At 41.3% G+C, this 14,016-nt stretch overlaps 1 protein-coding gene across 3 annotated transcripts in view; it reads left to right on the top strand.

The window, feature by feature from the left end:
- The window catches only part of DOCK10 (dedicator of cytokinesis 10), a gene marked incomplete at its 5' end in the record, with an annotated part of 166,292 nt that overhangs the window by 53,037 nt on the left and 99,239 nt on the right, over positions 1–14,016 (top strand). For all 3 annotated transcript variants that reach the window (XM_082003361.1, XM_082003360.1, XM_082003359.1), the window contains one exon: positions 8,064–8,187. In XM_082003361.1, the coding sequence (XP_081859487.1) occupies positions 8,064–8,187 (124 nt within the window). The remainder of the gene's footprint in view (positions 1–8,063; positions 8,188–14,016) is intronic.

The following is a 14,016-nucleotide window of genomic DNA, read 5'->3' as shown; positions in this document are numbered from 1 at the left end:
GTGTCTGCATGAAGATAAATCAATCACCTCTTTGGCTTTTGCTTGCTTGCTTTCTTTATGAATAGATTCAGCATGGTAGCTGTAAATAAAACCTTTTGTTGCTATAACTGCACTCTTTTTTCTGGCTAAGGTCAGGTAAGGGGAGTGAAGTGGCTGAGTGTTGCCAGGTTAGAGGTCTGTGTAAATTAAACTTAAAAAAAACACCTTAAGATACTTTATAAGACTTTCTTGTTTTTCCCCTGAAGTGACCTATGGGCAAATATTTAGTCTAGGCTTCAGAAGTACTCAATATTTAGAAGCTGTCATTTTTGACATTTTGAAAAGCCAGTACATGAAATTTAATTCAAAAACTTAGCAGTTTCTTCAGTGGTCTTGTTGTCAGTGGCATGATAATGGTGATTTCAGTAATTTTCTGATTAAATGAAGTTTGTTTATCTCCTTCCTAAAAAGAATTTCCAGCTACTGCATAAACACAGAGGACAAGTAAGTTGTTTCTTGTTACCTTGAATATTTTGCAGACTATATTGGTAGTTTCATGTAATGTCGAACCTGGCAAGTGCTAGTGGTTGAAGATGTATGTGTGTACATGCCCATGCATAGGCTGTTCAGATTCAGAAAGCATTGCAGGGAGGCTACAATGCCAGCTCTATAGTCATGGTTGAGAAACAGAGTTCAGGAAACACTTATGGCCAAGTTGAGCGTAGCGTGAAGCATCCCCTCTCACCCCAGCTTGGGTGCTTTGCTGAGCCATCGGTCCTGTGTGGCTTGCACATTTTAACCATGAGCGAGATGAGGCCTAGTGCTTTGAGAATTCATAACGAAAGCAATGATAAATTTCTCAAGCAACTTGAGAAATAAAAAGTAATAGAAAGGGTAGGTCACTCCCAGTTGCCTGAGAACAGTTCTCTGTGGTTTGACTAGTCTTGACCCCGGTCGGTCGGCTTGCTGGAGAAGTTACGTGTCGGTGTGCCGCTGAAGTCACCGACGGCTGCAGCTGGCCTGTCAGTTAAAATGAAAATGATCTGAGTTAGCTCGTCCAGATGAGAGGTGTTTCCGTTTTTCAAATATTTAACATATTGAATTCTCTTATAGTAATATTTAAAGCTGGAAAATATGCAAAGTAGACCTCTATAGATTTTGATCCAGGAAACAATGGTGATTCCAGTGTAAGCAATTAGGATTCATCCCTTCCCACCCGTATTTGTACAGAGTTAAGTCTCATTTAGTCAAGCAAATCCCTTATTGGTGTCAGTCAGAATTTTCTTTTAATGAAGAGGCTTTAATGAAAGAAAATTACTTTTTACTTTGTTCCCAGTGGGATCTTCCACAGGTTTCCCTGCTTTTGTGCTGCTTAAACCGATAGGTACTATAACATGTTTGGATATTAATTTCTGAATCGCTAGAAATTTGGGAGTTTGAATCTTTTTGTAATTCTTTGCAATTTTCTGTGTACCAGAATCTTGTGGGAACTGGCAATCCCCTTAATGAAATTTATTGGCATGTCGGCTTCACTGCTGACACTGAAGAGTGTATCAGTTGTGCTGTGCAGCCCTGAAAGACTGGCTGGATTCTTTCCAAGTGCAGTTCTCCAGGGTTTACTGAAAGACATGACGAATTAAACATTTTGGACCTGACAAGTGAATATGTTTTAGGGTGGAAGGGAGGGGTGTCACAGAAAATTGTCTTTGTTTAATAAATTTGTTAACTGTGGATCACATACCGAGCCAAATGTAGCCTTTGTAATGTGGCCAGAGGGTCTGTTGACTGTAAATAGATGCGTACCATGCCAAGCAACTGTAAAAATGGCAAGATCTAAAATAAAAGGAGGGACCATCTGCCTGCTGGTTCTGGCTGTGCTTCCCTGTCCTTTCCCTGAATACCTCTTGCAGACGCTGAATTTCCTCCCCTGTGCTTGAAAGGCAAAACTTACTTACCTTGAGGAAATTCCATAACACTATGTGGAGTGTGTTGGGAGCGGAGAGAGGGCAGGCCAGTGGGGCGAGAGCATTTTGAGTTGGCGAGACCTGTCCCTCCCAGGTCAGCTGCTTGCGGGTGTTTGGGGATACCAAAATCCCTGCATGGCTGTGCTGCCGCTGCTCACTGGGTACAAATGCTGCCATGGGACTCGCTGCCTGGAGCACATTGGGTCATCTGGCTGCTCACCCATGATCTCCACTGGTGGGGGAAGAAGGTGCACCCAATGCAGATACCCTTCCTGTGGAAATCACCCCAGGCATCAAACTGCTATGCTGCCTAATGGTGAGTAGAGACCTAAGTTGGTCCTACAAAAAAGCAGAAGTTTTGGTGACTCCATAAAAAGCGAGTGGCTTTCTAGCCTCTGCTTCCACATCTTGAGTGTTCGGGCAGCTGTGGCCGGCATGCCTGGAGACAGGGTTAAATTCAGCCATTGCGCTACAGCTCCTCCAAAAGTCATGGAGTCCCAACTGTTCTTCAGCTTCAGTTTGGACAGGCTTGGCAAAGAAATATTTAATTTAATTTGGCCCACCCTGGTGGAATAAAATTAACTACTTATATGAACCATATAAAAAAAATCTAAAGTCATGTACTGTGCCAGAAACAGTATTTAACTGGGGAAAGGAAAGGAAGAACAAGAAGTGTGAGAAGCACTTCACATTGATGTCATCCCAGAAAGTAGTTTAATTTGCTGTTGTGAGTTTTAGCAGGATTGGGCTTGGTTAATAGTATCATTGAGAAGTCTATAAAAAATTAATGAAGGTGATGCTGTTATTTCAGTAAGTGGCCCTTTCTCTTGTAAGTCTTCCTATTTCAGTATTTCAGATGTATACTAGAATAAATTGTAATTTTAGACAAGCCATAGCCTGGATGAAATACAAAATCAGAGTCCTGCTTCATCTTGACCAATCTGGCCATCACAATTCTTTTGACTCTTTTTATGAACATACAGTGGATCCTCCTGTCATGAAGATATTTTAGTCCAGGTGACTGAAGTCCATTAGCTCAAATTCTTTCTGTCTACCTGTTTCTTTAATTTTCTTCTTCCTGGCATAAGGAATAGAAGAAATTCATTTAAACATCTGTATTAAATTAAATACATTTTAGAAACTCAGGATTTGGTGTCTGGGAATAACACGTCATTAAAGCATTAGAAAATCATAGCATTTGGTCTAGTTTGTTTTTAGAATGGGGAAGTGCTTTGGATGACTATCCAGAGACTATTGGTCTCAGTTACATCATTTCCTCCTTTTAGTGAGTGTTCACAGAAATATGACTTCAGGAGGATGATATATAAGTCATTTTATCCTATATTATGAAGGGAAGATGGGTACTAGCATCAGTGCACAATGTCTGTGCAGCTGGAGGCAAGCCAGGTACCATATCTGTTTCTGTAAAATCATTTATGTGGATATTTTTCATCATTGTTACTGGGAAAAAGAGTACTTTTGTACCTAGACCAGAAGATGGTAGCGATCAAGCCACATGTCACTGGTGGCATCTGGGCTGTTTCACCCGTGGGAAATGAAGTAGTGATTATCCCTCTGTGATGTTGGATCTGGTGCTCGTTAAAGACCTCTGCACAATTCAAAAGGATTTGGCTCAACGACATACAGAAATATGCTCCACAACACTGTCAGGGAGTGAAGTAAATGGTACTGCTGCGATTGTGGTGGCAGGTGAGGAGTCAGAGAGTGCCTTTCTACTAGATGTATTCACAACCGTTTCAGTACAACTAAATGTAATTCATTACTCACTTGAGATAGAGAATATAAAAAGCATTATGAAAATCCAAGCCAGCATAATTTGATCTTGGCACAGATTGCTAGGTTGGTCCATTTCCAAAAAGAACAGACAAGTTAAATTGAGAAGAGGCAGCACTATGGTTATTAAATTAGCTTTACATCAGCCCTACTCATTTACAGATCTCTGCTAGTGCTCGCAGGGAGAAATTTGCTAATCCCAACATCGGTGCCTCTGCCTGTGATGAGAAAACTGAGCAGTCATTCCATGCTTCTTGAGATAAGCTGCTAACTAAACCAGCCACCACTTCCTGTCACAAATGCAACACGAAGTATTGCAATGCTAAGCTTTGCCAAATCCAAAGTACTGGCTGTACAAGGGATGGAGTCAGTGTCCACACTACAAAGTCTTAAGATTTGTAAGAACATGCACAGTTCATAAAGAGAGTCATCATGTTTATTATACTGTCATGCTTGATTTTGGCAGGGAATGGACTAGATTATCTCTGCAGTCGGTGTATTGACGAGGATGGGCTGTTGCTTCCATCTCTAATTTATGGGAGTTGGCATAATACAGTATTGAATTTTATACAGGATCTTGCTGTAATGCCGTAGAAGGAAGAATGGCAGTTGTCATTGCATCAATAGAAAAACATCACCATAAATACAGGTGCTTCACTGAAAAGTTTTGCAGTATTTCTGATAATGTTACATCTACTTCCATTTAGTTACATTTTGGACATGTAACCCTTCTGGTAAGACTTCTCTGTTAACATCTGTTGACATCTTTCCATCGGATGGTGCACTTTGCAGCACTGAGAGCAAGAGAATTGGTGCAGTGGGAAGAGTGATGTTCATAGGTTCGCTGTGTGTCTCTGCTTCACGGTTATCTCGAGTTGCATTCTTGTTTCACGTAAATGACCTTGCAGCTGTGAAGGAGAAGTTTTCCCCTGGACTGTTTCAGACGGCTATCAGGTGTGGCTTTCTGAGGGCTGCCAGTTTCTGAAGAGAAAAGTGAGGCCCATGTGACATAGCTTACCATGCCTCCACCTGCATGTGAACACCTGTATGACATTAATTTTGAAGGAGCTGTAGCTATGCTTACCCCAGCCTTGCAGGGATTTCCAGGGGGAAGAAGAAAGATCTCTTCATTCCGCCAGCCCCAGCAAAAAGGGTAGTTTCCATTGGCATAGAGAACCTGCAAATGCCACACATTTTTATGGGATTCCCCCATATTTCAAGAGAAGTACAAAGATTTGTGGGATTCTTCAGCTCTTTATTAGTCTATGACTTCAATAGGAGGGTGGCTACTCAGGTCATTTGCTTACTTCATGTATTTTTAAGAGGTTTTGAAAGCTAACGTTCATGACGTTTCCAAGGAGGATCTGACCTAGATTAATACTGTGTTGACATGTCTCTGGTTTTAAAGAGTGGATGTTTATGGTTTCAGTGGCATATCTGACTTAATAAAAGTTGAGAGTGTTGCAAAACCGTTAGCCTAACAGTATCTGCTTTAGGAAGGGAGGGTTCTCAGTGTAGTCGATGTCACAGATTTTCTGCAGAAAACACACATGTCTTAGTGAAACAGCTACACAGGAAAAATGCCTACATGAAACACTTGTACATCATAAATGTCAGTATTTTTTCACTTTTACTTTGAGTTTTCTTGTAAGAAGTTGTGGTAAGATTTCATACTGAAGGTAACAGTTACACTACTACAAGTTTGGTTTCTGCTAAACTTGGACTGAGTGAACTTTCTTCAGACATCGTTCCCAAAATGAGTGGTACAGCAGAGATGGTACACTCAGTGTACACTGGTGTTTTCATATTTTAACTCCGTGAAACTTATGTCTATATAGGAATATTTAATAAATTACAGTGGTAGATTTAATGAAGGAGAGTCTAAAACTCATGGCTAAAGTATAGTGTGGTGACTCAACATAACTTGAAAGGAAACAAGAGCGAGGTGTACATGGTGAGATGGTTGGATGAGCCCATTATGTTCCCGTGGGGAACCGCTGCCAGTAAACAGGAGGCTGAAACCTCACTAAAGAATACTGCTGCTACACAACCCGAGCGTTTCTTGAGCACGACTGGCTGTTAATGTGTGAGCTGGTACTGACCAGGGCCAAGCACCGGCTTGGGACAGTCTAAGGTAACATGGCTGGGTTAATGTGAAGTCTCAGGTGTCCTAGTAGGGTGCCTGAATATCACACACCAGTATACAGTCCTGTCACAAAATCTAAATTAAACTTTAAAGCTGTTCCTTCTCATTTGGGCCTGTTGTGTTTTACAGTGGCCTTCCTCTAGAGAAGTTTCTTTTTTCTGTTAAACAATCCCAAGTTTTGTTTGTAATTCAATCTCCCTTTCATAACTCTAAGGCAAGACGGACATGTCCTTGTATGTCTCCAGATTCATCTAGGAAGGAATCTAGCACAGTATCTGTGTGTCAGAATCCCTTTTTATTTTATTGACACAGATAGATCTTTTAGTGGTTTTCTGGGAGTTGGTAGTTAAAGATACACCGTACTTAAGGTAGATCAAATATTGCTTCTCTTTCCTCCCTGTCCCTCACCTCCCACAGCAACATTCATGAAGCAGTTTCCTTGAGAAAGAGCTTTCAAAAATTTTGTATTTGTTACTGTTATGTGTTGATCTTGTCTATCTTTTACAAGTCTTTAATGTCTCAGCATCAGTGGTTTTGGCCTGTGAATGCTAAGTACTAATGTTTTTTAGAAGTTTATTAACTCTCAAGCTGACAAAGAGGACTAAGAGAGTTAATAGACTGAACTGTTGAAGGAACGGCTTCAATTTTTTAAATTGCATCTCCATCCTTTCAGGACTCATTTGGACAAGTTCCCGAGCAGCCTGATCCACCTTGTCCTGTTTTGAGCAGGGGGGTTGGAGTAAATGACTTGGCAGAGGTCCTGAGTTATTCTGTGATTTTGTCATAAGCTGTTCAGCAATTGAATAATTTTCTAGGAACATGTGTATCCTAGTGTTTTAATCTATTTTGTGTGGCTGTATTACTGATCCTTAATTAAACTTTTCATAGATGCATTTGATACCAAAGGGAGCCTTGAACTTAATATACAAGGGAAACAGTGTTCACAAAGGCAGGGGAGAAATCTTGAGATGACTGTAATTACTGAAAAAACAGGAACTCTCTAGAACAAAGGCAAAAGAGGGAGAGACTTGTATATTTGGATCATTATATGTATAATGGACCATATGGGAATGATACATGTATGTGATCAAACATGATAGAGAAACATGAGATTGTCCATTGGAGAAATTTGTTTTATGGAGGTGTGAAAGCATTCTTTTCCAATACACCATCGTTTTGGTTTAGGGAAGAGGGAAGGAGGGAAACTTTACAGTATTCTGGATAGCACAGTGCAAGAACACTGGCTAAAATACAACTTGCTGTCTACCATTGCATGAGACTGAAAAAGTGTTCTGCAGAAGCGTTTCTGCATTTTCTTTCCACTAGTGTCCTTTTTCTCTCTCGTTGCCTGCTTTTCTGTCCCTTCTAGCAGTTCTCTTGCCCTTTCTCATTTATTCCTTGTGATGCTTAAGCCTTTGAATTAAGCAAATGTTGTCGCTCTAATACATGACTCTTCATTTGTTTAATGTATTCTGGCATGCCAGATGGGCATCTCTTTTTTTCTATTTTTGGGTTGAATTTGAGACAGTGTGACTCTACTTTTGTTTGGCTGTTCCTATGGTGGTTTCTTACTTTACCACTGTTTTGGGCAATAATAGTACTATTACAATGATACGAATCCCGTTTCTGACAAGAGAAACCATGGGGATGGGTGCTAGATAGTTTATTCCAGGAGAAAAACCCTGGATTATTACCAAGTAAAACAATGTGGTGGCACTTACAAGCTACCAGCAGTTCAAGAGGTGGGACTATGTAAGACAGTGGAGAAATTAGTAGATTACTTACTGTAGAACATACTAGCTCAAAGTCATGTCTATGTTCAGTCCAGATTGTGTCCATCTGTCTATTTGCCTGCTTGTATTTACAGAGGAGGAGAGAGAGTGTTCCTGAGAGTGCCAGGTAAGTTAACGTGGTGGTGTTGGTCTCTCTAATGAGCTGACAGATTGCCCTTGAGTTATCAGATGGAGAGTGAGTGTCACAACTGGCCCAACTTCCTCCCTTCCACTGTTGTCACATCAGCTCAGCTGCAGCAAGCTGGGAAGAATGGAGGAGGGCGAGGAGGAAGTTATTTATACTTCGGTGTAAAAAAGGAAAAATGCAGCAGATCTCAGTTTATGAAGGGGAAGGAAGGCAAATTTGAGTGTTAGAGAGATTACCTGATCTTTTCTTTCTTTCCACAGCAGGAAAAACCCAAACTCTTGGAACCTTTGGATTATGAAGCTGTTATCACAGAGATTGAAAAAAATATTGGGGATAACCCATTTAAGGATCTGATATTATTCCCCGATGATGACTTTTCAGTAAGTATAAGGCAAATATGTGTTACTCTTTCCCTTAGGTTAGCCTGTTCATGTATTTATTTTATCTTCATTGCTAGAGGAAGAGCCAGAAGTTCCCCCAGGGCTCTCTAAGATTTTCTTAATTTATGCATAATGCCTTACTTCCCTTTCACCAAATTCACTCTGGGTTTTTTTTGCTGACGTTTGTATGTGAGTGATTTTACTGTTCAGGATTAGATAAAAAGCCCTGGTTGTTCCCAAACAGGAACTCAGAAAACATGTTATTCCATAATCTATACTTGTCTGTCTGCTCAGCACAGTGGTAGTTTGGCCAGTACTGGAATCTCTCCCTAATATTATAATCTAATTTAATCACACTTCCGTAATTTACATCTAGTCTTTCTGATCCTATTCTGCTTAATGTATTTGGCCACTAGAGTCAACCCATGACTCCCAGCCTTCTGCTCAAAATCAGACTTTTTAGACAGTGGCTGTGTCGTATTTCCAAGCTGTGCCGTTGCTGACATTAGATCGCACAAGAAACATAAGTCCAAATGGACTTGATTTTTGTTTGGTTTTGGGGTTGTCTTAAATTTTTCTTCAGTGGGGTTTGAGATCTGGCATCTGCAGTGATGGGGGCGCAGAGTCCCCAGTCCTAAGGCAGGCTTCCGTGGTGGGATGCTGACAGGCAGTGGATAGCAGAGCCTGCGACTGTGGAGCTGCCTGACCTCATCCCGGGTTCCCCGTTGCATGTCCTGGCAAGCTGCAAAGAAATTGAGAACGTGGAAGCGCAGGGCAGCCCTCACCGCGACAGCGATGGGTCAGCTGGGGAGGGCAGGGGCTGCCTGCCCGGCGGCTGGGGAGGAATGCTGCCAGGCGAGTCAGCTGGCAGATTGCCTGCATCTTATAGCAACTTCAGAATCAACCAATTTCTGCAAAAGATTTAGATTTTGATGACTAGGCATTCTCTAATGGAAATAACATTTCAATTTGTGACCAGCTGTAGCTGCTGTGTGAGGGCCCTTCCCATCAGCTCATGGCACTGCTGCTGTCCTGTGGGGCCGGCCTAATCTAATTGACTGCTTTGTTTTACTGAATGGCTCTTATTTCCTTGGTGGCGTTAATTGAGTTAATGTGCTCATGGGATTGAGGAAACTAAACAGAATAGATTTCCTCATCATCGTTAATTCCTTTATCCATTTCGCACATTTGTGAATTTATGAAATTGAAATTTAGCATTATAAAGCTGACTAGACATACTGTGTGCTGTCACAAGGCCCTTGAGCCCCTTGATTTAGAATAACTGAGCTCATGCTGGTAGAGCAAACCCTCTCAGCAAAGGAGTCGTGTCCTGCTCAAGGCCTCTGCCTCTCAAGCTATATTCTCATATCCTTATTTTTGTTTCATTTTGAGCAGTTGCTGCCTGGCTTTTAGTAGCTATTTCTGTTTTGTTCCCTCTGTGTTATGCTTTGCAACTATTCTGCATAATTGATTTAAATAAAAAAAGAAGGGGGGAAAAAAAAGATTAAGACAGATGAGAGAGGTGCTTGCTAGTAGAGGTGGCCTGTACTTGTAGAAGAGCAGAGGCAGTGGTAGGTAGGGTCCATATCCTCGCAATAAACCTGTCTCTGTTATCTTCTGTTGAAGTCAGCTGCAGTAACGAGAGCCTGTGCCACCAGACAGGACGGCAGAGCTTTCATAGCAGATAGGTTTCTCAGCTGCAGAGCATCTATTTATAGCCCTGCTCCTTGCTGCTGAAATACTACCTATGCACAAAAGTCTGGGTCAGCCATTTGAGTAGAAAGAGATCCAGGTCTGACTGAATTAGGAGGTGCTCAGGCTGGCTCTGAGTGTTATTTAATGTGATAATGCCCCAGGAAATGGTGGACGTTACTGTTTAACTCCTAATGATTACAATTGCTTCAGACTTTGTGGCTCGGGGTTGCAGCCCCAGTTTGGGCCTGTGTGGTAGCACATCCTATTGGGCAAAGTCTCTTCAGAGTGAAACCCCACCAAAAGAATTAGCTGAGGTAGTGAGCATGAGAGAAGGTTCTGCTTTTGATAATGATTTCCCATTTCTGGATCTGTAGTATTCACCGCATGCATCAGATACGGGTCAATTATCATCATAGCTGCTGCACTATCTGGTCTTCTGTTTCGTCTCTGAATTGCTTTCTCTCTTCCAATGCAATTCAAAGAAAATGCAGTTATTCTCATAAGGCTTCTGTTGGTCATTTCCAACATCTTACGAGAAGTCTGTGGAACAGCAAAGAATTCTTGATATCAATTTGAACCTTATAGACTGTATTCCTCCATTTCCCTGCATTTCAGCAGATGAATACAAGATGTATACATTACAAAGATGCATTACAAAGATCTGGTTTTGCTTCAGCTGGGGAAAAGACGCTTCACTTTTTGTAACTGTGCTTAATAATCCTTTTTTAAAAAAATAAAATCATCGATACACATCAGTTCCACTTGTTTGCCTAGCAGTGCCTTGCTTGCTAACTCTCCTCCTTTGTCCCTTTGGGCAAAAGCATGTCATCTCAGTTTCATTTTTCACCTGCTCCTGGATCCTGTGAACAAATTACCATTCTGTTGCTGTGCTGTGAAATAATAGCCAGTGGACATTTCTGCAGCAGTGCAGCAACTGTGTGCAAGAAGGATCTGCAGATCTTCACAGGAGCTCCCTATCACAAGAGTGCGAGCCTGCACTGTATTTCTTGGTGGTAGTAAGTGGGAGTTGATGGGCTTCCTGTTGCGCTTACAAAAATACGTGCTTGGTGGTGATGCTGGCAGGTTTGCATCCTCACCTTTGGGATAACGTGCTCTATTCACCTTCTGTTCCCCAGACCTGGCCACACTCTCCCGTGACAACTGGAACTGCTGCTGGCTGGCATTCCTATTTCTCACTTTTCTCCTGCTTGTTTGGTGGAAAGGAGGCCATGAAAGAAGTGTGACAACCTGCTTCAGATTAGTCTCCCTCTCACCTTTAACCTTTTGCATCTTAGTCTTGCACAGATTTGTTGTCATACATTTGTACTTGTGCACCTAAGCACCTTCATGTATCCAAGCAAAATGCTTGCTGTATGACTTATGAAAGTCATAAGTATGTCCTTTCTTTCTGTCACCATCCTTCGGAAATTCACTGAACCCCCCTCAGTCTCTTCAAATCTCTCAAGGATCTCAAGTCTTGCGTAGAAACGTTGGTGCCCTTCCTTAGTGGCAAGAGGCTCAGCACCCCTTTGCAAACACCTTTGCTTGTATGGAGGTTTAGTAACTAAATATATGTTAACAACATGTTGATAAATGTAAGTTTATTGTCATAAAAAGGTAACTGAAAGTATTTAATGGGTACTTCAATTTGGTATGGTATAAAAGCATGTTAAACTCTCTGGGTCCTGAAAATTTGTTCCTCCTCCTTTCTCCACGTACTATTTTTTAAATCTCTGTTTGAAAAGTCGAAGTTAGACTTCCTTAAAGTAATTGTATTAATATGGCTGAATGTCTGATTTGAACCGGCAATAGAAATAATAATGCATTGCCTAAATTTAGGACAGGTGTAAGATGGCAAAGCTTACTTGTGTAATGCAAAACCTGTGGAAGTTCAGTCTGACATGTGCTCCTGGCTCTTCTGGGCTTTTGAAAGCCTACCCAAGTGCCCTCCAAAGAGGGGCTGTGTCGTGCAGTGCTGATATTCTCCATCACTGCAGGTGTGACTGTTTCCAGGCTTATTTTATTTTAGCTCTGAACAAGGAAGAGCCAAAATCTCCCTATTTTTCAAATTGTGAAACCTCTGCTATCTAGGTGTTGCGCATGGACAAAAATTGTTCGTTTGGATACAGAAGTTCACAACAGAACCTGATGCATCTTTAAGGGGGGAGGGCAAGAGTAGGCAACACCACTGCCTCTTTGCATCAAACAGCGCGTGTGCCATAGGGGCAGCTCTAAACACAGGACTTAGAGCCTCCTTGGAAGTAACCCTGTAGATCTGACTCTTATTTCTAAGGTCAGAAGAGTTACAGTGGTGAGATCTTGTGTTATTTTCAATAGCACATGACTTCTCTCCCGCTTTCCCATGTGATAGGCAGTATCAGCTCAACCTTAGAGGAGCAGAAATTGAGTCCATTATTCTCATGATTAATGGGATGTGGGTATCCTTGATGTATGAGTTCGCATCATCTGGGAGGAGCAGGAAAGCCAGAGGTATCTATACTTAGAGGGACGCACTCTGGCTATTTAAATAGAGCCAATGCAGTGAGCCAAGCAAACGCTATGTGGGCAAAGCATAGCCTCTCACCCCGAACGTGATCCTGTGAGCGATGGGGCAAAATCTGTCCTTTAAATGCGCTCTGTGCTTGCTTTCCTTTTGCTTTGCCCCCATGCACATACCTCTGCAGTGAGGTCTGTGCTGGGACAGCAGACAGCAGCCTGTCAGGAGCCCCATATGGCGACAGCATTTGCACAGTGGTATTTGTACAGCAAAGTTGCATCTTACTCTGCTTTTTAATTTGATTGCCTAACTCATTACAGTTTTTGGTAATGTTAAGTAAATCTGTTTACTTGGACGAAAATGGGGCTGAGCAACGTTTCTTTAGAGAGATTGAACCTAAGCATTAACATATGGGAACATTTCTGCCTGTGTGCGGTTAGCTCTCTTAGAAGGGCTGCCTGTTCAGGAAGTAAATATAATCAGTTTTGATGCATCTGTCTAAAGATTTAACCACTGGTAACATGCTTTCAGACTAAAAGCTATTAGAATGGATTCAGAATGAAAATGTCTGAAACAGCTAATGGAGTTTGAACTCCGTTTTCCATTACTAAACTCACCGTGTCAGTGGGAAGTAGGCACTGTCTGAAAATATTATTCCTAATCAGTCGTTGATAAGGAGCAATATTAACTTGTGGCTTTCACTGTAGAGAGTGGATGTAGAAAGAGAGGGCGCTTAGTTAAATTGCACCTTATAACTAATCAAACACCTGGGGCCAACAGTTTATGCAAATCAGACAGCCTGTCTGAATGCCAGAAATCATTGTTAGATATAGGATATTTATATAAAATAGATTTTAAAAGTAATTCAGAAGAATTATGGAATTTAATGTTTTAAGCTGATAGCTGCATTATTTGATTATCACAGTTTGCATGCACAGATTATAAGATAGTTGGCCTCTGATTTGAACAGACAATTGCTATGATTGCCTATACATTAGAAAATTAGACTGCAATCAAAGCACATATATAAATGCTCAATTCTGTAAATAAAATCCTGTATTTTTTTGATGACCTTTGCAAAAGCACTTAGTCTGTTGTTGAAATTTAGTTATTTTCTGAAGTAAAAAGGTTTTGGTGAATACATGCTATGCCTGATCAGCCTTTAAGAGCATTTAACTTTGGAAGTAATCAACTATGAACAGGAAGTGTCTTTGTGGCAAGGCTTTTGCAGCTAAGTGGTTGAACATAACTAATTCTCAGAAGGGAAGTGCTTTGTAGTTTTTAAAACAAGTTTAAATATAACAATACACAAGATTTTCCATGCCCCAATTCTATGTAAGTAAGCTTGTGATATTCTTTGGCAAAGTCTGCAAACGTGACAAGCCCAGTGCTACCCGATTTCTCTGTTTTGCACAGCTATGTTTCTTTCTTGCAAGTGCAGTCTTGTTGAGAAGGAAAGTAGAAGAGCATATCACAGGCAAAACAGTGGGCTTGAGTTACGTGTCTTGTTCAGCTACAGTCTTTTTAACAAGCTGTGTAAGGGAAGGGAGGCATAATGACCCCTTTAAGGCAAAAGTTAGCTGTCTTGATCCACATGTTGCTATCAGTTGACAAGAAGCGTTGTATTGGGTAAAAAATTTT

The sequence above is a fragment of the Phaethon aethereus genome, assembly GCF_964289735.1.
Source record: "Phaethon aethereus genome assembly, chromosome: 9".
Taxonomy (NCBI): Eukaryota; Metazoa; Chordata; class Aves; order Phaethontiformes; family Phaethontidae; genus Phaethon; species Phaethon aethereus.
Note: the sequence above shows the minus strand (reverse complement) of the source record. Positions and strands in the feature narration are given on the sequence as shown.